Source organism: Symphalangus syndactylus, chromosome 22, assembly GCF_028878055.3.
Source record: "Symphalangus syndactylus isolate Jambi chromosome 22, NHGRI_mSymSyn1-v2.1_pri, whole genome shotgun sequence".
Taxonomy (NCBI): Eukaryota; Metazoa; Chordata; class Mammalia; order Primates; family Hylobatidae; genus Symphalangus; species Symphalangus syndactylus.
In genome coordinates, this window is record NC_072444.2 from 14,480,532 (window position 1) to 14,506,864 (window position 26,333).

At 38.6% G+C, this 26,333-nt stretch overlaps 1 protein-coding gene across 4 annotated transcripts in view; it reads right to left on the bottom strand.

The window, feature by feature from the left end:
- Positions 1-26,333, bottom strand: part of KDM1A (lysine demethylase 1A) — a 64,679-nt gene that overhangs the window by 7,677 nt on the left and 30,669 nt on the right. For 3 of the 4 annotated variants that reach the window (XM_055262072.2, XM_055262071.2, XM_055262070.2), the window contains 11 exons: positions 25,933-26,066; positions 22,590-22,668; positions 21,295-21,387; positions 20,417-20,523; positions 19,114-19,195; positions 17,509-17,603; positions 7,906-8,048; positions 7,436-7,526; positions 5,246-5,380; positions 4,409-4,482; positions 3,210-3,321 (listed from right to left, as the gene is read on the bottom strand). In XM_055262072.2, the coding sequence (XP_055118047.1) occupies positions 3,210-3,321; positions 4,409-4,482; positions 5,246-5,380; positions 7,436-7,526; positions 7,906-8,048; positions 17,509-17,603; positions 19,114-19,195; positions 20,417-20,523; positions 21,295-21,387; positions 22,590-22,668; positions 25,933-26,066 (1,145 nt within the window). Of the gene's footprint in view, positions 1-3,209; positions 3,322-4,408; positions 4,483-5,245; positions 5,381-7,435; positions 7,527-7,905; positions 8,049-10,512; positions 10,525-17,508; positions 17,604-19,113; positions 19,196-20,416; positions 20,524-21,294; positions 21,388-22,589; positions 22,669-25,932; positions 26,067-26,333 lie in introns of all 4 variants that reach the window. The other variant, XM_055262069.2, reaches the window with a different exon arrangement.

A 26,333-nucleotide genomic window follows, 5' to 3' on the forward strand; every position in this document is an offset into this window, starting at 1 on the left:
TCTTACTTCTTTGAATTTACTGAAAATTTTTCTATGTAACATTTTTTTTGTAAACTAGTAAGGATTTCTAATTTCATGAAATTCTTGAGGAAATTAGATCAAAATACTGGGCTGGCAGCAACACTCTACTTCAGTTGAAATCACTCATTTAAAATTTAATACTATTACAAATAGACACATATTGAAACATCAAATGATAAATCAATGAATAGAAGGGCCTAATTTAGTATTTACATGAAAAACCATAAAGGAACTGGTAGTTCTGCAAGACTTTACCTCTAACAAGTCCAACTCTTCAAATACTAAAAATATCAGATTATAATCTAAAGATTAAGAAGTCAAAATTATTATTTTTTTTTGAGATGGAGTTTTGCTCTTATTGCCCAGGCTGGAGTGCAGTGGCGTGATCTTGGCTCACTGCAACCTCCGCCTCCCGGGTTCAAGCGATTCTCTTGCCTCAGTCTCCCAAGTAGCTGAGACTACAGGCATGTGCCACCACGCCGGGCTAATTTTGTATTTTTAGTAGAGATGGGGTCTCACCATGTTGGCCAGGCTGGTCTCGAACTCCTGACTCGTGATCTGCCGGCCTTGGCCTCCCAAAGTGCTGGGATTACAGGCATGAGCCACCACGCCCGGCCTGTCAAAATAACTTTTATTAGGAAAATGTATAATGTAAACTAAAATATGTAAGTAAAAATTTAATAATTTACTTCTATACATTTTTTTTTTTTTTTGAGATGGAGTCTTGCTCTGTTGCCCAGGCTGGAGTGCAATGGCACAATCTCCGCTCACTGCAGCCTCTGCCTCCTGGGTTCAAGCAATTCTCGTGCCTCAGCCTCCCAAGTAGCTGGGATTACAAGTGCCTGCCACCATGCCCGGCTAATTTTTGTATTTTTAGTAGAGACGGGGCCAGGCTGGTCTTGAACTCCTGACTCAATTGATCCGCCTGCCCTGGCCTCCCTAAGTGCCGGGTTTAAAAAGGCGTGAGCCACCATACCCAGCCTATACAGTCTTAATTCTGGCCAAAGTCTCAGATTTAGAGATTGGTCCAAGAAGCCCTGTGATTTCTCACTTGAAGAGTAAATCACACTGAAATTTAAGAAAAGATGGTATAGCCCTGCCCACTGAGAATTATAAAACATCACTGACATAAATGAAAGAAAACCATTTTTGGAGAAGTATACTGTATTTAAGGATAAGAATATTCAATATTGTCAAGATGGCAATTCACTCTAAATTGATCTAGAAATTTAATGCACTCCTAATCAAAATCCCAGAAGGTGATTTTTGTAGAAATTGATAAGTTGATTCTAAAACTGTTATGGAAATACGTACCTTAAAATAGCCAAAACAATTTCAAAAATGAACAAAGTTGGAGAACTTACAAGACAGTATGATGGTGGCATATGGATAGACAGATAAATTAACAGAAAAGACAACCTTAAATACTCATGCTTACATGCCAATTAATTTTCAACAAAGGTGCCAAGACAAATGAAGAAAAGGATGGTGCTGGAATAATAATTACATAACTATATGGAAAAACATGAACCCTTCACTTACCTTTCCTTATACACAAAAATTAACACAAAATGGAGTATAGACCTAAACATAAGAGCTAAACCCATAAAATTTCTGCAGGAGAACACAGGATAATATCTTTGTGACCTCAGGTAAGACAAAGATTTTTTTCAAGATAGAAAAAGAACATAGTTTAAAAGAAAAATTTTATAAATAGGAATGGGAGTCCAAGGCAGGAAGATCACTTGAGCCCAGGAGGTGAAGGCTGCAAGGGAGCCATGATCACACCACTCCAGCCTGGGCAACAAAGCAAGACCTTGTCTCAAAAGAAAAAAACTAAAGTAAAAACTTTTACATTTTGAGACAGAATTAGCCGGGCGCGGTGGCTCACGCTTGTAATCCCAGCACTTTGGGAGGCCGAGGCGGGCGGATCACAAGGTCAGGAGATCGAGACCACGGTGAAACCCCGTCTCTACTAAAAATACAAAAAAATTAGCCGGGCGTGGTGGCGGGCGCCTGTAGTCCCAGCTACTTGGAGAGGCTGAGACAGGAGAATGGCGTGAGCCCGGGAGGCAGAGCTTGCAGTGAGCCGAGACTGCGCCACTGCACTCCAGCCTGGGCGACAGAGCGAGACTCCGTCTCCAAAAAAAAAAAAAAAAAAAGAAAATTAAAGACAAGCCACAGATGAGAAGGAAATAAATATTTGTAAAACATAAATCTGACAAAGGACTTCTGCCTAGAATTTAAAGAACATAATAAACTTTAAACTCATCAACAAGCAGACAGTCAGAGTTTTTTAATAGGCAAAAGATCTGAGCAGACATTTACTCAAAGATGACATGAATGGCTCATAAGCTCAAGAAGAGTTGCTCTACATCACTAGTCATCAGGGAAATGCAAATACTACTATACCTATTAGAATGGCTGACATTTTAAAAACTGGCATTACCAAGATTGGTGAGGATTTAGAGAAAATGGAATTTTCATACATTGCTGATGGGAAGGCAATTTGGAAAATAGTTTGGAAGTTGATTTATAAAGTTAAAAATCCACTTTCCATAGTACCCAGCAATTCCATTCATAGATATTTACTCAAGAGAAAGACATGAACATTCTTAAGCAGCTTCATTCACTAGCAGTCAAAAAACAGAAACAACCCAAATGCCTGTTAAGGCACCAGTGAATGGATAAACGATCTGTGGTACATCCACACAATGTAATTCTACTAAATAATAAAAAGGAACAGACTACTGATATAGGCAAAGAAGATGAATCTCAAAAACTTTATGCACATCTCAAAAACTATACTAAGTGAAATACGTCACACACAAAAAGCTATGTACTGCATGATTCACTTTATATGAAACTGTAGAATAAACAAAATTACAGTGATAAAGCAAATCAGTGGTTGTCCAGGGCCAGGAGCCAGAGCACAGGGGATTAACTACAAAGGGGCATGAGAAAACATTTCAGGATGATGGGAATGTTCTATATTCTGATTGTGTGGGGGCTTATGACTGAAGTCTGGCAAATCTAATAAACTGTTCACTTAAAATAGGTGAATTTCACTGTATGTAAATGATGTCTCTTACTAAAGCTGTTTAAAAACACACATACAAAATTAACTGTTTCTCTTACAATCCCTCTCAAAGACATGTGCAATAAAATAAACAATAAGGGAAACTTACCTGATCCCAGTGCTTAAGGGAGAGAGTTGAGAGAGGTGTGGCATTAGCAAATTCGAGATTTGCAAAATGCCAATCAAGTATTTGTCTGTCTCTTGATGAGAGATATACATCACTGCAGAAGAACAAAGGAGTACAAGATTATTAAAAGATATCACTAGTTCTTTCAGTGTGATGCAGGTGATCTCAGTAACTGTGTCGGAACCTAAGCCAGGGCTGTGCCTTATATGAAGAAATTACAAATCAAAAAGTAGCATCTTATCTGTCTTATTAACCTCTTTATCTCTGATGTCTAGAGCAGTGCCAAGCTCACTACGTAAAGCAAATTACATGTAGGCCTCATTTGTCTGGAAAAAAAAAAAAAGAATGCTTCATATGAAATCACCTTATATCATAAAAGCTTATTAGTTGTAAAAAATGTCTTATATTTTACACACAGCATAGACTCTATAGAAAGGATGGGCAGGCCGGACGCTGTGGCTCATGCCTGTAATCCCAGCACTTTGGGAGGTCGAGGCAGGTGTATCACCTGAGGTCAGGAGTTTGAGATCGGCCTGGCCAACAGGTGAAACCCCATCTAAAAACATAAAAATTAGCTGGGCATGGTGGTGGGCACCTGTAATCCCAGCTACTCAGGAGATTGAGGCAAGAGAATCGCTTGAACCCAGGAGGTGGAGGTTGCAGTGAGCTGAGATCACATCATTGCACTCCAGCCTGGGCGACAAGAGCGAGACTCCATCTCAAAAAAAGATAAGATGGGCAGCATCCTTGAATACAGAACAAAACAGATTTACGTGGAGGCTGGATGCAAGTGAAAACATTTCATCAGCATTCACTGTCAAAAACCCAGTGGAAATAAAGTATAATACCCCCCAGTTCCCAAAATTATGGAAGTGTAAAGTAACGGCACCTTCTACCCCCTCAAGAAAGATAATTTCCATCTATTACATCTTTATCCAAATATCAGATCTTATGGAGAAAGGCCCTCTCTTTAGAAACAATCTGTTTAGGTATCTAGGACACATTAAAATACAGGAGCAGGGGATTTAGAAACCTCAAAAGTAGTCACACATTCATTTATTTAACAATTTAAACCACTCACTGAACATAAATAAAAGCTCACTATGATTTAGAATTTTCCTTCTAAATCAAACTGAAAGAACAGTAAAAGCTATCCCTCTGAACTTCTGTGTTTTCCTTACCTTGGGGGATTTGCTTCCAATTCTTGAAGTTTTTCTTCTAGCTTTCCTTGTGTTTCAGCTAATTCATCGTATTCCTGATAAAAATTAAGTGAATCTGAGTTACCCTGAAGGGTCAGATATCCACCTAGTTTCTTATATCACAAAGTATAAGGTCTGGATCATATTTCCCCTTCAGATCATGTATAGGAAGTGTGGCTCAATTTTAGGCTGGGGTTAGATAGAGCTGAGAGATTTTTGTTTTTGGAGACAAGTTACAGTTGGGGGCCTGGAATATTAGGGGGAGGCAAGGAGCACACAGGAGAAAATAATGGAAGAAACATACTAGTGTGCTACAAAGTGGGGATGAAAAATCATAGCAAGCACCATTTCATAAGCATGCCATGTCCCTGGCACTGGGTAAGCACTTTATACATAATTTTATTTAAGCTTCACAATTACCCTACAAGGTAGGTGTTAAGACCATGTTACAGATCAGGCAATTAAGGAGTCCAAGGTCACATGGCTCAAGATTCCAAGTTAGGGATTTGAATCAGACAGTTTGACCCCAAATGACTCTGAAGTCCATGTTTAATACTCTTACTCTAAACTGTTAGGGCTAAACTGAGATTTAAGATAAAATGATGAGATTATTAAGACAGGGTAAGAATTCTGCAGGACAAGCAGGTCTTAAACTGAACTAACCCATTAAATCCCCATGGCTCCTTATGTACCAAATCGTCTTCATTGCACTGAAGGCACCTGTGATTGGCTAGTGTCTCTCTTTTCCAAAATTCCCCAGATCTGTGCTATTTCTTAGCATTCCAAGTAAAACCAGTTAGGCATGTATGTATACCACACCTTGCATAGGGCGGTCAGATCCCTGTGTTTGCTTTTCACTAAGAACTCGGCAGTAATATCTCTGGGTGGCTTTACTTCAGATGCTTCTTTGTATTGCTGATGGAGTTCTTTAATTTTCTCTTTCAAACTTACCATCTAAGAAGGAAAAGTACAAATTTACCATTCCAGATAGTAACGTAGCTTATGTCTACATCACATGTACCCTTTTTTGGCTCCTCAAAACTGCTATCACAACAAAACAGGGCTACAATGCAAGGTCCTTAGAATTCTTAAATACTTATTCTAACCTACATCATTCCATTTGGGAAATAGGAAAGAAATCTTATAGGGCTTGACATAAAGGTACCACAACTCTGATAAGTGAGATCAGTGCTGCCTTCTAAAACGAATGAGAAGGATGAGTGTCCCATTAATTTAAACAAAGAAAAAACCCAGTATTGAAATAAATTTAATCTCCACAAAAAGGAAACTGTTGCTAATGTAACTTAAACTTATTTTAGGAAACAAATTGTCATAATATGTGTTTTTTTTTTTTTTAGACGGAGTCTCGCTCTGTCGCCCAGGATGGAGTGCAGTGGCGCCATCTCGGCTCGCTGCAAGCTCTGCCTCCTGGGTTCACGCCATTCTCCTGCCTCAGCTTCCTGAGTAGCTGGGACTACAGGCGCCCGCCACCATGCCCAGCTAATTTTTTGTGTTTTTAGTAGAGATGGGGTTTCACCATGTTAGCCAGAATGGTCTCGATCTCTTGACCTTGTGATCTGCCCGCCTTGGCCTCCCAAAGTGCTGGGATTACAGGCGTGAGCCACCACGCCCGGTCCTATAATGTGTTTTTTAAATACGTAAAAGGTCAAATAATTTTTTTTTCTAGGAGACACAGTCTTGTTCTGTCACCCAAGCTAGAGTGCAATGGCACAATCTCAGCTCACTGCAACCTCTGCCTCCCGGGTTCAAATGATTCTCATGCCTCAGCCTTCTGAGTAACTGGGATTACAGGTGTGTGCTACCATGCCCAGCAAATTTTTTGTATTTTAGTAGAGAAGGGGTTTCACCATTTGGCCAGGCTGGTCTTGAGCTCCTGACCTCAAATGATCCACCTGCCTCAGCCTCTCAAAGTGTTGGAATTATAGGCGTAAGCCACTGTGCCTGGCCAAAGAATCTTAAGGAACCATTGTTAATGTTAGCTTTTTTCAGGTTTCTGATGATACCACGCTGGACAAGAGTGACAAAGCCTGAGACTGGGCATCCTACAGGTATCCTGGCCACTTAGCAGTTCTTAAACCACTCTTCTCATTTCATCCTTACCACAATCCATGAAGAATGTGAGCTGGAGATCTCTTCATTACACAGGATGAAGAATGAGGCACAGTGAGAGTGAGGCAAGAGGCCGGTCACAGGCATACCCAGAGTATGCACTATAAAGGCCCCCTCCAGGGGCTATTTTCTCCCTAAGCTGATGCAACCTTTGCAGCTGGCAGGGTGAGGAGAAACAAATGGTTGGACTTTAATGCTCTGGAGCCTGGGGCTCTGGAAGGTGGTGGCAGAGAAGAGCCCTAATGGTTCAACCCTGGGGAACAGGGGTGGGGGTGGCGGCAACTCAAGAGAAATAATTATGCCAATGAACTGGCTGCTGATTTGTTGGTCTTCACCAATGGAAACTTGGCTCCAGTACAGCTAATCTCCTGTTAGTCCTAGAATTCAGCCAAGGGCACTGGGATAGCTTTAGAATAGCTAAACCAAGCTTGTCCAACTCGTGGCCCAGGACAGCTTTGAATGCGGCCCAACACAAATTCATAAACTTTCTCAAAACACTGAATTTTCTTTTCTATTTTTTTCTTTTAAAGCTCATCAGCTATCATTAGTGTTAGTGTATTTTATGTGTGGCCCAAGACAATTCTTCTTCTTCCAATGTGACTGAGGGAGGCCAAAAGATTGGACACCCCTGAGCTAAAGGGAACCAGATAAAGAGGAAAGATCTATTTCCTCTGGCAACAATTTATCAATAATGCCACACTGAAAGACTGACAGATAAAACAGTCTCTTTCGTTAGTCATTAGTTTCTTAAGAATGAGTCCCAGCTGTGCAGACTTTCTCTTCCATGGAGGAAAAAATCTCAGACATGCTTTTAAAATTTCTAAAGACTTTTTCTCCTATTAAAGCTTCTTCAGCTATGAAGAAAATACAGAATTTCACCTTATTAAGAAGTTCTTTCAATTCTTCCTGAGTTTTCACTATCTTCTTCCAATGTTCAATCTGCTCATCTTTGACATGCTTCTCTTGTAACCTAAGAGAGACAATATGTATAATCTGGTCTCAAAGCCAACTTTGCAGAATAAGACAGGTGCCCATCAAAAACATTTAAGGGCATCAAGGCCCACTGAAACTTCTGATACTTAGGAACAAGAAAGTTGGCTAATGGGAAATTATTTCCTAGGCTATGTTAAATATAGTATAATACCATAAAAGCAATGAATTTTAGAAGTGAAAGGGGCCTTAAGGGATCATATAATTATTTTAAATAATTTTTAATTTTGGATTCAATGGTTTCATACAAAATTAAGTAAAAACTAGCTCAAATAAGACTTGCAGAAAAACTTAAAACATAAATAGCGAATCTTTACACATGGAACTCACTATACAATAAGCAGTATCAAAGTACTTACTGAATGACAACTTCCAATGCCTGGCCAAGGGACACAGGCTTATTATTGAGGACATTGAAGTCTAGTTGATGACTAAGGTAAGATGTAGCTTCTAGCAACCGGTTAAACTCTTGCTCTACCATTTCATCTTTCTCCTTAGGAACCTGAAAATCCGAAGTATAGCAGTGTTGGTCCTTATAAAAATAAACATAACCATCCATGAAAACACAAATGCTCTATAGTTTATAAAGGTCAAAATATGTATCTCAAAGGGGAAACCTTTGAGCACAATGATTCAATTTTCTTTTCTATGAAGTGGTCAAATCCATTTAAATGAGACATGAAATGTTTGGGCCCTGACAATTTCCTCTTCTTCTCCCACTTCTGCCCTCAGAGCTTGGACTCCACCTCTGTTAACAGCCACAAGATTTACACTGGTGCTAACTGAAGTCACATGGAGCACAAGTGGCACTGAGCTGACATGCATTAAGTTGAGCTGGCTGACATGCAAACAACACACTAGAAAAGTCCCAGAGAACAAAAACTATGTCAACAAACCTGAGGACCTTCCAAGAATAAGGGCAGGATGGGAAAATAAGAAGCCCAAGATATCTGCTTCCCCTCAAAGATGAATCTCAGGTGGGAGGGGGGAAAAGAGAAATGAAATTCATAGCTACTAATAAGAACACACTAGCACTTTTATTCTTTTGCACAGTAATAATATTTTATGGCACCAATAAATTCAGAATTGAATGTACAAAGCTCTTAAGAGAGTCTATGAGTAAATGAAGGACCAGAAGGTCTGGCTCCTCATTGATGTAGATGAAGCAAACAGACTGCAAAGCAGGTCATCAAGCTGGAAGACCATGATCCTAAGCCATGCTGTGTCCTTGCCTATTGATAACATCAGTTAGTTCACACACACCCCTCTGCTACTGCTTAATTCAGCCCCAAAGCAAACTGTATCTGCAATCCTATTGTTGAATTCATGGCCGAAGTGAGAGAAAGAAAAAATATGTTTACGGCAAGCATTGCTTGTTGTAAGCTGGGCTGATATCAGCAGAGAAATGTGATTCAAAATACAGAATTTCACTATACAGTCAACCTAAAACTGGTAACACAAAAATAAAACATTGAATTAAATTCTAGTAAACACTAAGACTCAGGAGGAGCGACCTTTTACAATCAGAGGTAACTGACTGTTGACAAGACCATTCCAGTAAGATTCTACCTCTCATTTGAAACTCCACAGTTTTTCCACTTCCCAACCCAACAGATTTTGAACCCGGGCCTCTGCTCCTTCACTGATAACACAAGTAACTGTATGAGATGAGCCAGTGTGTGGCAGAAAGAATCTGGCAAGAAGGGCAATCTGCCCCCAAAAAGAAAGAGGACTGCAACTTTCCTTTGAACTGTAAATATGACAGATGCCATAACTGATTTAATCAAAATCATATTCAAACAGTAAGTTCCCAAAGACTATACATGGGAGAGATCAGGGTATCTTTATAATTAAAGAATTACCCTTAGCCTAAAGAAAATCTAAATCTCTAAAAATATTCTGGTTTGTGTTAAATGAGGCAGAGAATCAGGCTTTGGATGCTTGGTGCCATGTATATCAGGAAGGTGCCTAGGACTGGTGGGTCAAAAACCTCTGATCTACTACTCATTCAACTCAGTGGCCAAAAAAAGAGGTTGTTCTTATTACACAGCTATGAGAGCTGATGGAAGAGACCCTTTGGTCAGGAACTTCATTAACTTTCTCAGCTACTTTTCCTCACTGATGTGATATGTGATGGTCATATGCAGAGCAACTCAAACAATGCTGAAATTTTGCTCAGAAACATGCTACTTCTAGTGCAAATCCTGCAATGATGCTACAAAAGATGGTTCTGGAAATCTAAATTTGGTTCTTCTTTCAAAAAGGAAACAATTACATTTCAATGTGAAATCTTAACAGTGTGAGACCTTAACTGATCACAGATGCAATGCGCCTGACTGCTTTTCCTGGAGTATAAAAGTGATATTTCTATGTGTTGCTTCTAAAATGCCTAGCAAGAGGATGCTATAGCAGCAAGAGGGACGACTAGATCACATACGCCTCTACAATAGGGCAGAATGTGTCATATACAAGTGTGCAAATGGTACAGATTAAAGCTCTTCCAGTGTCAACTGGATGGCTTGCTTCAGACAAGCTTTAATCTTTGCAACTAGGATGACAATCACATAGGGAAGTTCATACTGAAAAAGAACACGGCACTCCGGCTCAGTAACTGGGGTCCAGGGTGTGTGGTAGAGAAATATTTAAAGGGACACTGTCAAGGTTAGAGGGACCAAATTTGACCTCTGTTTCTTCCCTCTGTTTGCTGAGCAGCCCACTGGATTCATTACACTTTCCCCCTTAGTCCACCCACACCACCCACAAAAAAACCTAATGTTTTACACGCGCTTTCAATGACAAAAACTCAAATGGCACCAGCCCAACATATAGGCGCAACTCTACAACAACAAACCAGTGTGAATGTATGATGGAGAGGATCTTTGAAAGGAAAAGATTTAGGTTTCAAGCTTTTAATGGGTTATTGTAAACAGTGAGGAAAATGATTTGAAAAATTATGAAAAAAATACCTTGACAGTGTCCTTTTAACCAGTGCAGCAGAGAGAGAAATAAACTGTAAATAACAGCCCAACAGCCACGTCAAGTTTAGTTTTGTATGACAGCAATAAAATCAAGGCTTTAAACACATAGCATGACAGAAGCATTCTGTTAGCTCAGAAGCTGCAACCACCAGAGAAATAAGGAACAGATTGTACAGAGACCAAATGGGAAAGTCAAGGCATAGAAATGGCCAAAAGAAAGGCAGTTAAAAAAAAAAGGCGGGGGAGTGAGGGGGAAGTGTCAGAAAGCAGTGAGGAATAAAGCAAAACTCAAAAGAGGAAAGGAAAAACACAGAACAGTAACAACAACAACAACAACAAAATCAAACAAACAAAAACCAAACCAAAAGATTGCCGCCACATTTGACTGACACCAGATGACAGGACTGCATCTCCGGTAAACCATTCTAACCCGAGGCTCAGTTGTATGAGATTATGTGAGATTGTCAGCCACCAGGCCCCATCCATTTTCCACTTAGTTAAGCAATTACAAGAATGTTGCAAGTGCAGCCAGGGATAGCTTTGAAACCTGGCTTTTTTTTCCCACTAACATTAAAATTTCACTTTGAAATTAAAGGAATATTTGGGAAATAATACATAAAATACTTGTCCCTTAGGAAATTAATATTGACTGGGAGAAAACCAAAATGTGTTTTTAATACCTTTAAAACAGAATCATTTCTAAAAACAAGCTAGTTAGAAATATTCTATTTGACATACCCAGACAACAAAAGGAACTAACAAATGACTATCCCAACAACCCCAAACTACCCATACTTTAAGTCATTTATTTCCCCTTGATGAGAATCCTTGGATTCTATTAGTTCTACAAATTATTATGGAACAATAACAACAAAATGGAATTGAAATATTGGCGATCGCTAAACACAGGTCACAATAATTTAAATCTTACCTAACTATTCTAATCTAGATCCTTAACTTGTATCCTGAGAAAGAAACTCAACGAATGATTACAATGGGTTTTAAGTACCACATTAGAAGGCAGGTGGATTTCTACACTGCAACACAGTGAGAACTTGTAACAGCAAACTAAGAAGCATTTTTGGGGAAAGGACCAATAATGTAAGAGCCTTCTATCTAAGACGCAAACAAAATGGACATCACTTTAAACAGATTTTGATTGACTTTTTGAAGCCATTTATTTCTCTATGAAAGGCTCCAGGTAAATAGTTCCTTCAAGACTAAGAGAATTTGAAGAGTCTCACTGTTCCAAATAGGTTCAATCCTGATGTCTTGGTCCTGTAGATTATATGGACTGTCTCTAAATGTGTCCAGGGGAAGGGAAGCCTGTGTGTCTTGCCCATGCAGAATGTGGGAAAGCCAAACAACTTTCTGGACAAGGTCCCTGATCCTGCAAGAAGTAATCTCAAAGGAAGGAGGACAGCTCTCTTTAGTTCTTTCTACCTCTGGTTTCATTCTAACAAGCTCTTTAGGTCTTCAAAAACGTTGTACACCTATCTTACTTCCAGTCTTCACAAACTCTACAGCAGCAGAGCAGAATGGAGTTAAATGCAGCAACGTACACTAGGTAATGAAAGTTCTGAGATTTAGCCAGAGAAATCCCCAGAAAGTCAGAAAAAAGCAGTAATGGCCAAATCTGGCTAGTGGAGGCCACAGTCAATCTCCACCTCCCCATCCCATGCCATCGAGCACTTCTAGAATTGTGGTAAAGCAGAAGATTAGTATTAGTTCATTTGGTAAACCTGGAAGAAGAAATTTACTTCTGAAGAGTCTCTAATTCAGATTCTCCTCAACAGCCAAGGGAAATGAGATATAGCTATTATCCCTATAGGGGGACCATATCCTTAATCCAAATAAAATTCAATGTGATTCTAGGCTGGGAGCAGTGGCTCACATCTATAAATCCCAGCACCTTGGGAGGCTGAAGCAGAAGGATCACTTGAGCCCAGGAGTTTGAGATCAGCCTGGGCAATACAGTGAGACTCCATTTCTACAAAAAATTCTTTTAAATTAGCCAGGTGTAGGGGTGTGTGTCTGTGGTCCCAGCTACTCAGGAGGCTGAGGTGGGAGAATCACTTTAGCCCAGGAGGGCAAGGCAACAGTGAGCCATGTTTGTGCCACTGCACTCCAGCCTGGGCAACACTGCAAGATCTTCCTGTCTCCAAAAACAAAAACAATCAATGTGATTCTACAGAGACTGTTGTCTTCCCCCCACTCCCACCCCATAAGGAATCTTTTTGACTTCCTTAAAGCAGTGATTAGAGTGTATGGAAAAGGCACACACAACATATCTAAGTAGTTCTCTCTAGCAGTTTTTAGCATATAGTAGAGGTGCCCAGTAAATTCTTGTTAAATGAATAAATTAATATAGTTTGGAAAAGCAAAGTCAGTATTATAACTATAATTAAGGGGGCAAAAACTATTTGCAACTTCAGGACCATTAAAGGAAGGCAAGAGATTTTTACATTTATAAACAAGCATGGATTGGCAGTAATGATTTTAAAGGGCAGAGAAAGACTGTCATAAAGATACTGAAGATGTTTCTTCAAAGGAAGAAAACCAAGAAGGCCAACAGGCCTGTGTCAAAAGCGTACTAACCTAAGCACCACTGTATAAGAATAAGAACACAAATGAAAACTGGCTAAGTTATGATAGATACCTAATACACCTATAGTTAACGGTCTTTGTAAGAGACCTGACACCCATTACTTTTCACATGCTGTCTGTCATTCTTTCTCTTAACAGCTGAGCCATTCCCAAGAAGCAATCAAGGCTCAGTTTCTCAAAGCAGTTACTGGAACCTCTGGATCTCACCTGGACACACACAGACACAACCACAGACACAGACACACACACACACACACAGACACACATGACCAGAGACCTTGTGATACAGAATGCTACAGCACTGTGGGAATTTGATTAAGATACCCTTTCATTACTCCAAAAAAAGAAAAAAAAAAAAAAAGTAAAGCCCATGAGTTACTAGCTGGTGTACAGGACATGCAGAAAACATTCAGAGCCATTTCCACTGTCTCCCCCACCAATTGTGTTTTCAGTCCTCTCAGCAGAGACCAGCAAAATGTTCCCTGAAATATGAATTACCCTATTTCCCAACCTTCTCCATGTCCAATTAAAGCTGTTACTGATGACAGCGTAGGTCAGAGTATAACTCCATCAACAATCAACTGAAGGCAGCTGCTATACTAGCTCTGTTTTATAGGCTTAAGGTAGTGGAGATCCCTTCTATTTAGAGGGATATGCTTAGTATCCCTATATCTTTATATTATATCCCTCATATTAATATCTTTACTAAGGAAGCCTTTGTTGTAGTCATCCAAAGCCATAAAATAAACGTCCCTTGTCAAAAACAAGCACAGAAACTCAATATACTAGCTACAAATGTAGGAGAGAGAACAAAGAGGTAAACTTTTTGAGGGATTCTTGTGATTGTGATTGAAACAATGACATAAAATAAAAATCACTTGCTACATGAGTTCTTTTCCTACAGCAGCAAAATGTCTAGGTATGGAGATATGTCCTTAAGACACTATTACTAGTGATATAACTCTGAGTAACTTTCTGGCCTTCTACAGGATGACATCATTAATTTCTATATACTAACAACAGAACCAACAAGTTACTTTTTTTTTTGACTGAAGCTGTCCACAAAGCATGGAGAAACAGAACCCCATTTCATCCAAGTTTACTAAAGAAAAATCAGTGACTGAATGAATTTTTACTTTAGGTAGGCCGTGCTGGCTCCTAGAATAACTACAACAAAGCTCTCAGAGAAGGAGACTCAGCTGATGTCATCACACAGGCAGTTAGAAAGAGGTGCATACACTCACCTCACCCCATCTTCCCTGAAATGTCAGCCAGGTGTAGTCAAACAAGTATGGGAATCTGAACAAGAACACCAGGCAATGGATTCTGGCTCTTCAACTTACTGATTATGATAACCTTAGGCAAACACATGTGTGAGCTTTAGTTTCTCCTGCAATAAGAGAATAAAGCTACTGACGTATGAGCTTTAGTTTCTTCTCCTGCAATAAGAGAATAAAGCTACTGACCTATGTCTTTAGATTTCTAAAGCCATCAAACGTATTTGTAAGTATAAGCATAAATTAGTGGGGCTCTTTGTACTTGTCCTTTAAGCTTGTTCAAAAGCTAGTTTAGGCCAGGCACGGTGGCTCATGCTGGTAATCCTAGCACTTTGGGAGGCTAAGGTGGGCGGATTACCTGAAGTTGGGAGTTCAAGACCAGCCTGGCCAACATGAATAAACCCCGTCTCTACTAAAAATACAAAAAAATTAATGGGGCGTGGTGGCACATGCCTGTAATCCCAGCTACTCAGGAGGCTGAGGCACGAGAATTACTTGAGCCCGGGAGGCGGAGGTTGCAGTGAGCCAACATTGTGCCACTGCACTCCAGCCTGGTGACAGGGCAAGAAGCAAGACTCTGTCTCAAAAAAAAAAAAAAAAAAAAAAAAAAAAAAAAAAAAAAAGGCTAGTTTACTAGTCAACAGTTTTCCATTCTTGCTCTGAGACAGACTACTGGAGACAGCAGTACAGAAACATTAGCATGCCTTATGTTTGATTAACTAAGGCAAGCATAACTCAAAGCTGCAAAGAATCCCTTCCCAAATTTCAGAATGGTTTAAAATCTTCCTTATCACTTGGCCACTGCACCAAATACAAATGTATCAACTTAGAAAAATCCTATACAGATCAGAGTTGAATGACAACTACCAATTACGTTGGGAAAAATATCCCTGCATTCAAAATGCTAAAAACCACACACGAGGTTAACAACTGTTTACAGTGCTACTCAAAGGGCTGGTCCTGGTAAGATGTAGATAAATCAATGCAACACTTTCTTCACTGAGAGTTTTGCTACCAGGAAAAAAAAGTCACCATCTGAATTAACAGTGTGGTTAGTGGTGTAATTTCTTTATCTCATTCCACACTGGTAACTGACAGTTCACAGACTGGCAGCCAGTGCAGGCCCCACCTGAGAACAACAGTGGTACAGAAACAAATGTTTTAAAAAATGCGCTAAAGCTCATCTGATACCAAGAAAGCAGTCCATTTCTCTGGATATCTCTACTGGAAAAAAGTTCTCTCTTTACGTTAGAAAGACTTAATGAACCTGCTCTACATTCAGAAAAGTCTAAAGAAAAAGATGGTGTCTCAATGATCAGTGATTAATCTTTACTGTGGACTCTTATCACTTGAGGACTGTAATAGCCACTCTGGAGCCTTGCTTCCCTCCCCTCAATTCTGTACTTATTGCCTACTATTAATATTATACTTTTAACACTGACTTAATCGTGTCATTTCCCCTGTTCTCAAACCTCTCAAGTTCCAACCTACAATCAAGCCTAGCAAGTAACATCCACCACAACATGGCCCCACCCTAAACTTTCTATCTTCCTACTCTCACTGGTATAATCCCACCCTCCTTTACAGACTTCTCTACTTAAGACTTAAACCTCCTCTGCCAGCAATGCTTTTCCCTTCCATAAACACATGTTGAAATCCTGATTTGCCATTCACAAATGCTCTCCTTCCCTCCAGATCTCTTAGTGCCCTCTCCCTCACACCTTCATACACCCTCTTGCCACCTTGGTTCTTCCATAGCAATTTTTTCTTCTGTCTAATCCTTGGCTTTCACTTTATGTTACTGGTATTAATATATTTATGGATGATATGTTTGTGATTTGCTTTAAAATACTCCAGACTTCCCCTGGACTCAAAAGTGCAGGAATGGGACAGATAAAACAAGATTGGGAAAACAGAGGTTCACTATAGTACTCTTTCTACTTCTGTCCTTGTTTTTAAATTTCCCTCATAAAAAGCTTGGAAAAAAGAATTATTTCTGTACAAGTACCACTACAGCAGGGACTACCTTATTCATCTCTATATCCTTTACAGATCTTGGTAGAGTAAGAGAAGTTTACTCAATTGTTGAGTTCATCTCTACTTCATCCTTTCTCTCTCATTCTGCTCAGTTTATTCTGCAAGAAGCCTCCTGTTACTCACCCCACCCAAGCCCTGGTGGGAAATTTGGACCATGATGGTGGGGATGGAAACCAAAGCATTCCCTGAGAGTCTGTCCTTCTCTGATATGAACCCCATAAAGCCTTAAGGTAGATAGGAATAAGTGAGGATGTTCCTTGAGACATATCACACAAAATTCACAAGTTGGGATCCTACCACTTTTAGTAACAATAGCTAAACCCACCATATACATAGGAAATCACCCTTTCCCCCAAATATAAAGATAATATGTACTTATATCCCGAGAAGTGTGGGCTCTCATCTTGATAAAGGCAGTCAGTAAAATTTTGCTAAATACAAACTTTTGAATTTCACTCACTTGTAAAAAATTAGGACTGACTTATGTAATCTAAGCCTATCTTACAGTCATTAAACTGTACAACTCCCCATACCATTCATCACTTTCATGCTATTGTCATACTAAGTATAGGAAGCTCCTATGCCTCTGGTCAACAAATACTTTAGCCTATCTAAGCATGTGGGTAAGTATCATCATTTGGCTATTAGCCCATCAAAAATGTTAGCCTATAAACACAGAACTGAAGTCATAAAGAACACATGGGGCTAAAGCACGTGATGGAAGGCACAATACAAAAAAAAAAAACAAAGAATCAGGTTTCCATTCCACAAGTCCCTTGGAGTAAGTGGCCACGGCCAAATAAAAAGATAGCTAGCCTTCATTAAATATCTAAAGATAAATGTTAAACAGACAGGTAAATGTGTATATATATATACAATAATCCTTTCCTACATAGCTCAAGAGTTAAGAAACAACCAGAATAACATTACATCATCTCTACCCTCAGTTTATATATATACACCTCTATATATGTATATGTATATGCTCATCCATACCATTCTCCTAAAATTGTTTTCAACTGAACCAAAGAAATGTTGAAAGTTCTGTTTGTCCTTGACTTACAGCTTGTCCGTTGGCTTCATAAAGTGGGCATTTTTGCTTGATCTTGGCCAGTTCCATATTTACTTGTTTGCTGACCACAGCCATAGGATTCCCTCCTAGAAAAAAACTCAAGCAATTAAATTCAATAGACCTATGAAGAGAGAACAAAAAACTCAAAGTAAAAAATATTTTTACTCAAAATAAAAAATGCTCAAAAGCTTACAGTATGTAATTATTTCTCAAAAAAAAAGCACCCCAAGTAAAAATATGTAAGATAAACATGAAGGCAAAAAAATTACCTATAATCCCACTAATTAACATTATAGATTCTTCTAGATTTTAAGTGTATAAAATTACAGACACACGCAAAAAAGGATCATAATACGTATTGTTTTATAGTATCTTTTCAACTTAGCAATATATTGTGGACATCGTTTTATGCTAATACGGAGCTACATGATTTTTAGTGGCTGTATATTTCTCATCGTATAATATTCTAATCTGTGGTTTCTAATGTTCTGCTATGAAAAACAATGCCAGGGATGGGCAAGCTGGCTAATGCCCACAACCTCAACCTTCTGGAAGGCTAAGACAGAAGGATCTCTTGAGGCCAGGAGTTCGACACCAGCCTGGGCAACAGAGCAAGACCCTGTTTCTATTAAAAACAAACAAGGCCGGGCGTTGTGGCTCATAAAGCTACTAACCTATCTCTTTAGATTTCTAAAGCCATGAAATGTATTTGTAATTATAAACATAAATTAGTGGGATTCTTTGTACTTGTCCTATAAGCTTGTTCAAAAGCTAGTTTAAGCCACACATGGTGGCTCATGCTGGTAATCCTAGCACTTTGGGAGGCCGAGGCGGGTGGATCACCTGAGGTCAGGAGTTTGAGACCAGTGCTGTAATCCCAGCACTTTGGGAGGATCACTTGAGCCCAGGATTCAGATCAGCCTGGCAATATAGTGAGACCTCATCTCTACAAAGAATTAAAAATTAACCAAGCATGGAGGGCACATGGCTGTACTCCAAGCTATTAGGGAGGCTGAGGGGAGAGGATCGCTTAAGCATGGAAGGCAAAGGTTGCAGTGAACTGAGATCATGCCACTGCAATCCAGCCTGGGCAAAAGAGCGAGACCATGTCTCAAAATAAACAAAAACAATGCCACATTAATCATGAGATCAGGAGATCGAGACCATCTTGGCCAACATGGTGAAACCTCGCCTCTACTAAAATACAAAAAATTAGCTGGGCGTGGTGGTGCGTGCCTGTAGTCTTAGCTACTCGGGAGGCTGAGGGAGGAGACTCCAGTGAGTGGAGATCACGCCACTGCACTCTAGCCTGGGCGACAGGGCAAGACTCTGTCTCACCAAAAAAAAAAAAGAAAAAAAGTTTCAAACACAACATTACCTACTTATCTTCATAGGATAATTTCCTAGAACTAGAAAAAGGTACTCCAGGTCAAAAGATATGTACAATTTACATTTTCCACATACTGCTATACTTCTTACTAACAGAAGATGACTATTCTAAACCAATACACTTTAAAATTGCATCTCTGGCTTTAAATTTCTTTTATTTTATGGGTCTCAGACCATGTACTATAGCACAAACCAACAGCTACTTACCAAGACCTGTTACCACCATGGCTCCAAGATCAGCTACATAGTTTCCTTTGCGAAATGTGGCAACTCGTCCACCCACACGATCCTGTTTCAGAAATTAAGTAGGCAAAATGATCAATTCTATTTTAACCACAAACCTGGCATAGTACCATACCATGGCTCTGTCTTCCATAATTTAAAAATAAAGATACAGAGTTTACATGGAATGCAATCAACAGTGCTATGGGCACAAAGAACAAATGAAGTTTAACTTGAAGACTATTTGAAGGAGAAGCAGGCAACAAATGACATATAATTAAAAGTCATATAACTAAATGACACAGAATTAAATGATGTGATATAAAGCAGTCTGACAGTTGGAAGATATATTTAGTCACAGGTACCACTCTATCCAGCTGTCTATAATACCTTTTAATGCACAGGATGAATGAGGGCCACCCACATAGAAAATATTTGTTCACAAATCCCAACACTATTTAAACACCAACTTTCTACCACTGTAATCTGACTCTTACACCCTGATCCCCAAAGTTAGCTGGGAAAAATCTGATGGATAATTTTTCTGACAAATGGTTCTCCAGTGCAGCCCTATGCCCAGGGGCAGAGAGTCCATACTGAACATAGCCTGTTCACAATACCTTTTATCCCTAAATAGGCCCAGGTTTATCACTGCTGACCAGGGATTTTCAAGTATGGCTGAGTTGTAGCGATAATTTAATGATTATAAATCATGTAAGAGTACTCTGGAACTCCAAACAAACAAACAAAAATGCAAACAAAACAAAAACCTATACACTAGATTATAAACTCCTCATGGGTAGGAATCAAAATGGTCCTATTATTCCTTATTGTATTTTTTAATACAAAATGTACAAAGTGCACAAAGATGTTTTCTAAATACATAAAATTTTTAATAATAGTATACCAGGAAAATATTTAATTTCAATTTCCCCATACTCTTTTAAAAAATTAGCAGTTTAAAGCCATTAGAAGATCATTAGATTTCAAAAATTATTCATGAAAATAGCTTGAATAGTAGCATCCTAATATGATGCTCTTTTTCCTACTGTGTGCCATTATCCCTTATTGCTCCTCAAATACTCTTAAACCCTCCTCACAGAGTACTTTTCAAAGCATTCATAAAAAAAAAGCTTTTTAAAAATATAAATAACACTATCCAAAATTGATTTATTATACAAATCAATTTGGCTTAGTTCAAGTTGTATAATTCCTTAATTTGCAACAGATAATTTGCTTACCATATTTCCAATAGGTCAAGCCTCTAAACTCAAAATGAAATTCTTACCCTGGCTTCCAAAAGTGTGACATCCATTCCAAAACTTTGTAACTGTCGAGCTGCTGCCAAGCCTGAGACCCCAGAGCCTATAATAATTACCTTTCCTGTCTTTTTAGCTAAAAGCAAAAAATGGAAAAAAATTTTGTTGTAGGTATAAAAGTTTGTACTTACAGTCTTATTTCATGAAAACTTCTAGGTTCTTAACATATTATAATATCTTACAAAGTAAAAAATTCAGAGTTATTTTCAAAATATGGAAACTACCTGAAAACAAATTAACAAACACCTGAAACTTACGAATTCAAATTCAGTGTCGACCATTTATAAATCAAATCCACTATCTTAAGATTTATTTTCTCATTACCTCAGGCATGTATTTCAATATCTGTGATTCTTAGTTAACTTGTTAATAATCTGCTTCATTTACTTCATAATTACATTAGGACACATTCTGCATATAAGCTATTTCCCTTAACCTCTACCCTTGTAGTCTTAAGTTAGTACCTCCTTTTGAAAAAATGATTAAAGCATTAAAAAAGCAACTATTGACAACATAAAGAATGGGTCAATGAGAGAAAAACCTCAAAATGAACTCCTCTCATTTTTAACAAATTGTACTGTTTTATTCTTTTTTTTTTAATTGGAAATCCAGTATCTTTTACTAAGTAGCTATCAAACTAGAAATTAAGGGAAATGCACATTTATTAAGAGACTTTATTTTTTATTTATTTATTTAACTTGACTTATAAGAAGATAAACTTGGAAATATTTTTAAATATAGTCTTATGAATCAAAATAAAATCCTAATGTCATCATAGATATAAAATACAATCCTGAAACCATAACTTAAAAATGTAAAATTTATCAGCCAGGTAGGAGGTCCTTACTTGGTAGGGGTTTTATCCTCTTATAGATGCCGAAGTTGATAAGACCATGACGCTCTAAATAACTGTGAACTCGGTGGACAAGCACAGTATCACCTACAGAATAAGTGGATTAAAAACATGGTTTTATTTTCAGCAGTTTAAACAATATTCTTCTAACTCTTCCATTTCTCCATCGTGATCTTTTCCATTAAGCTTCAGGTCATGTGACTCCTTTAAAAAAGTAATTCTAAGGCTGGGCGCGGTGGCTCATGCACATAATCTTAGTGGCTTTGGGAGACTGAAGTGATAGGATCACTTGAGGCCAGGAGTTCAAGACCAACCTGGGCAACATAGCAAGACCCCGTCTCTAAAAAAAAAAAACAAAAAATTAGCCATCTATGATGGTGCATGCCCATAGTCCTAGCTACTCAGGGGGCTGAGGAAGGAGGATCACCTGAGCCCAGGAGTTCCTAGCTACAGGGAGCTATGACTGTACCTGTACACTCTAGCCCAGGCTAGATCAGATCTCAAAAAATAAATAAATCACTGTAGAGACCCTGTCTCTACAAAGAACAGAAAATTAGCCATGCATGATGGTGCCTGGCAGATCAAGGCTGTGGTGAGCTGTGAACACGCCACTGCACTCCAGTCTGGGCAACAGAGGGAGACACTGTCAATTACTCACTCATTCAATCAATGTGATTCTTAGAACTATTAGTCTGTGAAGTAGGCCGAAATGTATAACACATAATTTGGAATTGTATTGATTTAATTTTTAATTTTTTTGAGAGATAGGGATCTCACCATGGGCTCAAGAAATCCTCCCACCTTAGCCTCCTGAGTAGCTGGGACTATAGGTGCATATCACTGTGTCTGTCTAATTTAAAATTTTTAAGAATTTCATTCCACCACAAATGGAATGACAATAAAACCAAACCTTCACAAAGTAGTTATAACACTCATTTACTTTGGCAAAAACATCACAAGACATTGTTGGTGCCAAGTGGAAAATAAGAAAACCAGCTAGTGAGCCATGAAGCGCCAAAGTATTCCATGGATCAAAGCTGGACAATAGGTCTAGGAAGAGTACTTAGCAATCTCTTGAACTCATCTGTTAACATAATTTAAAGACCAGAAGATGAATAAAAACACAGAAACCAGGTTTTCTATAAGACTTATTTTTGCACAGCACAAGGTGAAATAACATGGAAATATGAATGAAAAAATTAATCATCAAGGAACCATGAGGCTCCTAGAAGAACATATCAATTTTCACAATCCAGTACAAAATTAGTCCTATTGAACACACTACTTACTGTTATAAGGTGCTTCTAATTGTTGGAGAGTAGCCTCAAATGTCAGCTGAATCTTTGGATTATCCAACCACAACTGCAGCTGCATTTAAATGACATAAATTGTATTACATACAAATAGACATATGTCATTTGACTATCTTTAAAATCATCTTTTAGCTGGCTGCAGTGGCTCAAACCTATAATCCCAGCAGTTTGGGAGGCTGAGGCGGAAGGATCAGTTGAGCCCAAGAGTCTGAGACCAGCTTAGGCAATATGGTGAGACCCCATCTCAATTAAAAATATAAAAACTGCCTGGGTATGGTAACGCATGCCTGTAGTCCCAGCTACTTAGGAGGCTAAGGCAGAAGGACTGCTTGAGCCCGGGACGTCGAGGCTGCAGTGAGCCATGATTGTACTACTGTACTACAGCCTGGGCCACAGAGCAAGAGCTTGTCTCAAAACATAAAAATAAATAAAATCATCCTTTTAACTTTAAGGCCCCAAACATGGGCTTTCCTTTAATTAAAACAGTGACGTTATACTCCTGACAAAGAAACTGATGAACACAAAACCATATCAAATAAGTAAATTACCGAAGAAGCTGGGGTTATTTAGCCTGAAAGAGAAAACCACCTAGTAACTTGTCAAGTCCATAGAGCTAGCAGGGAGCAACTAGCATTCAAACCTGGGTTATATGACTCCAGAGATACTAGGTGGATAAAATCCACAAAAATCTAATGATCAACTAGATATGTTGAGGTTGGGGAGAAAGGCGTCAAGGACAACGTCTCCATTTTGGTACAACTAAGCGAGTTGGTATGCCAGACACTGAATGGAATCACTGAAAGAAGAAGTAAGATAATGAGTTTAGCTCCAAGATAACAAGAAGAGATATAAAACAGATGGATATAGAGTCTGGAGCTCAGAAGAGAGAGAAGGTCTGGAGTCATCTGCTTATGGGTAATAACTGAAGTCAAATGCATTGAAAAGGGTTCCTAGAGGAAAAAATAGGGTGAGAGGAGAAGGAACTCCCAAAGAGTCCACATAATGGCCAACTGTTAAGAATCATCTCACAAAGCAATCAGAGAAGACACCCACGGAGGCAGGAGAAAAACCAGATACTGAGTTATCGAATCCAAGTAAGTACTGTGTTTCAGAAGAAAGGAGCAGTCAATTATTTCAAATACTGCTGAAAAAACAGATGAGACATAAAAAAACATTATGGTACAATCAATGGGCTCTAAAATGAATTTTCTTCAAAGTGAGTATATATTTGTAAAATGCAAGACAAACTAAACATTACTATATTTAAGTCTTAGCTAAAAATTAATAAAGACTGCTCCATAAGACAACTTTCAACCAAGAAGAAATTAATTTGGCTATATGTAAATAAACCAAATTACTAAAGGATTATGACCAAATCCACACAGATGCTCTACTCTGTGGCCACTGTAAGGTAAATGGATTTCCTCAAGTACACACTGGGCCCAAGTTCCTCACTCCCAACACAAGTCTTCCTCCTCCTCCTCCTACAAAATAACACTTAGGTCACAGTCTAGTTCAATAATTCTAAAGTTGCAGTTTTAAAGTATTATAGTTTAAGACTAGAGAACTGATAAAATTCTTGCAGTAGAGGTTGATTTACATTCTGTTTCACAGCCAGAGACCACAAATCTAACATCGGGAAACCCTTCCCCAAATCTGGACTTTTGGTGAATCAGAGAAGAGAGAGATCCCTGTAAATCCATCGCTCAAATCTAAGTAAAAAGTGAAAACTCTCTTCAGATAAAACAAACAAACAAACAAAAAATTGACAATTTTGTCTAAATAAAAAATCCACTTAGAGCAAATGTTGATATGCTATACGCAGAAACTGATTCAATTATAAGACAAATCAGCCTCACACTAAGAATTTTCTGTTCACTTTTTAAAAAACTCACCATCTTTTCTTCACTGTTCTTTTGTTTTACAAAAACCCAGGATAACCTATCAATTGCTTTAACAATCGAAATTAAGCAGTGGTTTTGCAATCTAATAGCCAAAATAAAGAAGCTGGTGGTGGCTAAAAAGCAGACATATCAACGACATCTCTGAGCTATATTCATATTCAACTTAGCTGAATCACAAGGTAAACGTCTTCTGCGTTGTATCACCCTAGAGTAACATGAATACGTTCTGAATAGCACCTTTCCCTCATCTACTTACTCTATGGCTAAATAAGAATTCCTGATGAATAAAAGATATGAAAGAAAAATTTACAGAAGAAATTCAAATGACTAATGTGAAAAGCAGTCAGTCTCAGTAATCCGAGAAATGAAAAAGAACTGAGATGGTTTTGGCCAATTATAGGAGCACAGATTATCACTGTTTTAATAAAAATGGGCAGGGCAATGGGGGGAGGGGAGGGGTTGACTGGTTCAGCCTTTCTGGGAAGCAATCTGGCAATATGTCCAAAATGTTTAAAAGTGTTCATAACCCTTTGACAAGGTAGTTTTCCTTCTAGAATTCTATCATAAGGAAATAATAGGTAGAGTCAAGAATGCATAAGACTGTCCAGAGTTAATTATAATAAAGCAAAATCGGCAACAAATGTCCAGCAGTCAAATTATAACCCAACTGTCGGACAAAATAATTATGCAGACACTGAAGTTAAATCATTCAGCCAGAGGAAGAGGTTGAACAAGATAAGCAGAACAGGGTAAAGATTTCTCTTATCTTGAGAGGAAAGGACAAAGTGATTATTATTATTATTTTTTAATGCTTAAAGGGGTTTGTTTTTTTTTTTTTTTTTTTTTTTTTTTGAGACGGACCCTACTCTGTTGCCCAGGCTGGATGAAGTGCAGTGGCACGATCTCAGCTCACTGCAACCTCCACCTCCTGGGTTCAAGCGATTCTCCTGCCTCAGCCTCCAGAGTAGCTGGGACTACATGTGCCCGCCACCATGCCCAGATAATTTTTGTATTTTTAGTAGAGACAGTGTTTCACCATGTTGGCCAGGGTAGTCTCGAACCCTTGACCTCAGGTGATCCGCCTGCCTCGGCCTCCCTAATGCTGGGATTACAGGTGTGAGCCACCACGCCCGGCCTAAATAAATATTCTTAATGTGTATTTATGGGGTTGTGAAGTATAAAAGGGATCCAAAAGAATGTATCCAAGAAGGATCTCAATTTTATGAAAACAAAAATTATATATACATTTTTTAAATGCCCAAATGAAAAATAACTATTAACAAAGGTTATCTCTGAGTAATAGTATTACAGATAATTTTAGAATTCTTTCTTCTCTTTTTATTTTTCCCATATTCTCTACCAAAGCCATATGTACTTTTTATAATCTAGGTGAAAAAGCTGAAATGGAAACTTACTGTGCGGTTTCTAATGAACAGAAAAACCTTCTGGGTCTGTTGTGGTCCACTGATAATATCTGGAAAACAGGCTGCTTCTTGAGAAGTCATCCGGTCATGAGGAAGTCGGCTCTGGAAAGCTGCGCCCTCCACACCTAACGAAGAAAGCAAAGGACATCTAGGAAAAGTGCAAGTGAATACAAAATGGGTAGTGATGATGCTCAAATTCCTTTGCCTCACTTACAGACTGATCTTTTTAAAAAATTTTCAATTGTCTCAAAAGCTGAAACTTCCTTAGATATTAGCCACTTGTTTGAGCTTAACATTCCAAAGTTTATACTTTACTGAGTGAAACAACTACCTTATAAGACAAAGCATTTAAAATAGTTTCTTTGTCCATAAAATAACTTTATCATATTAGA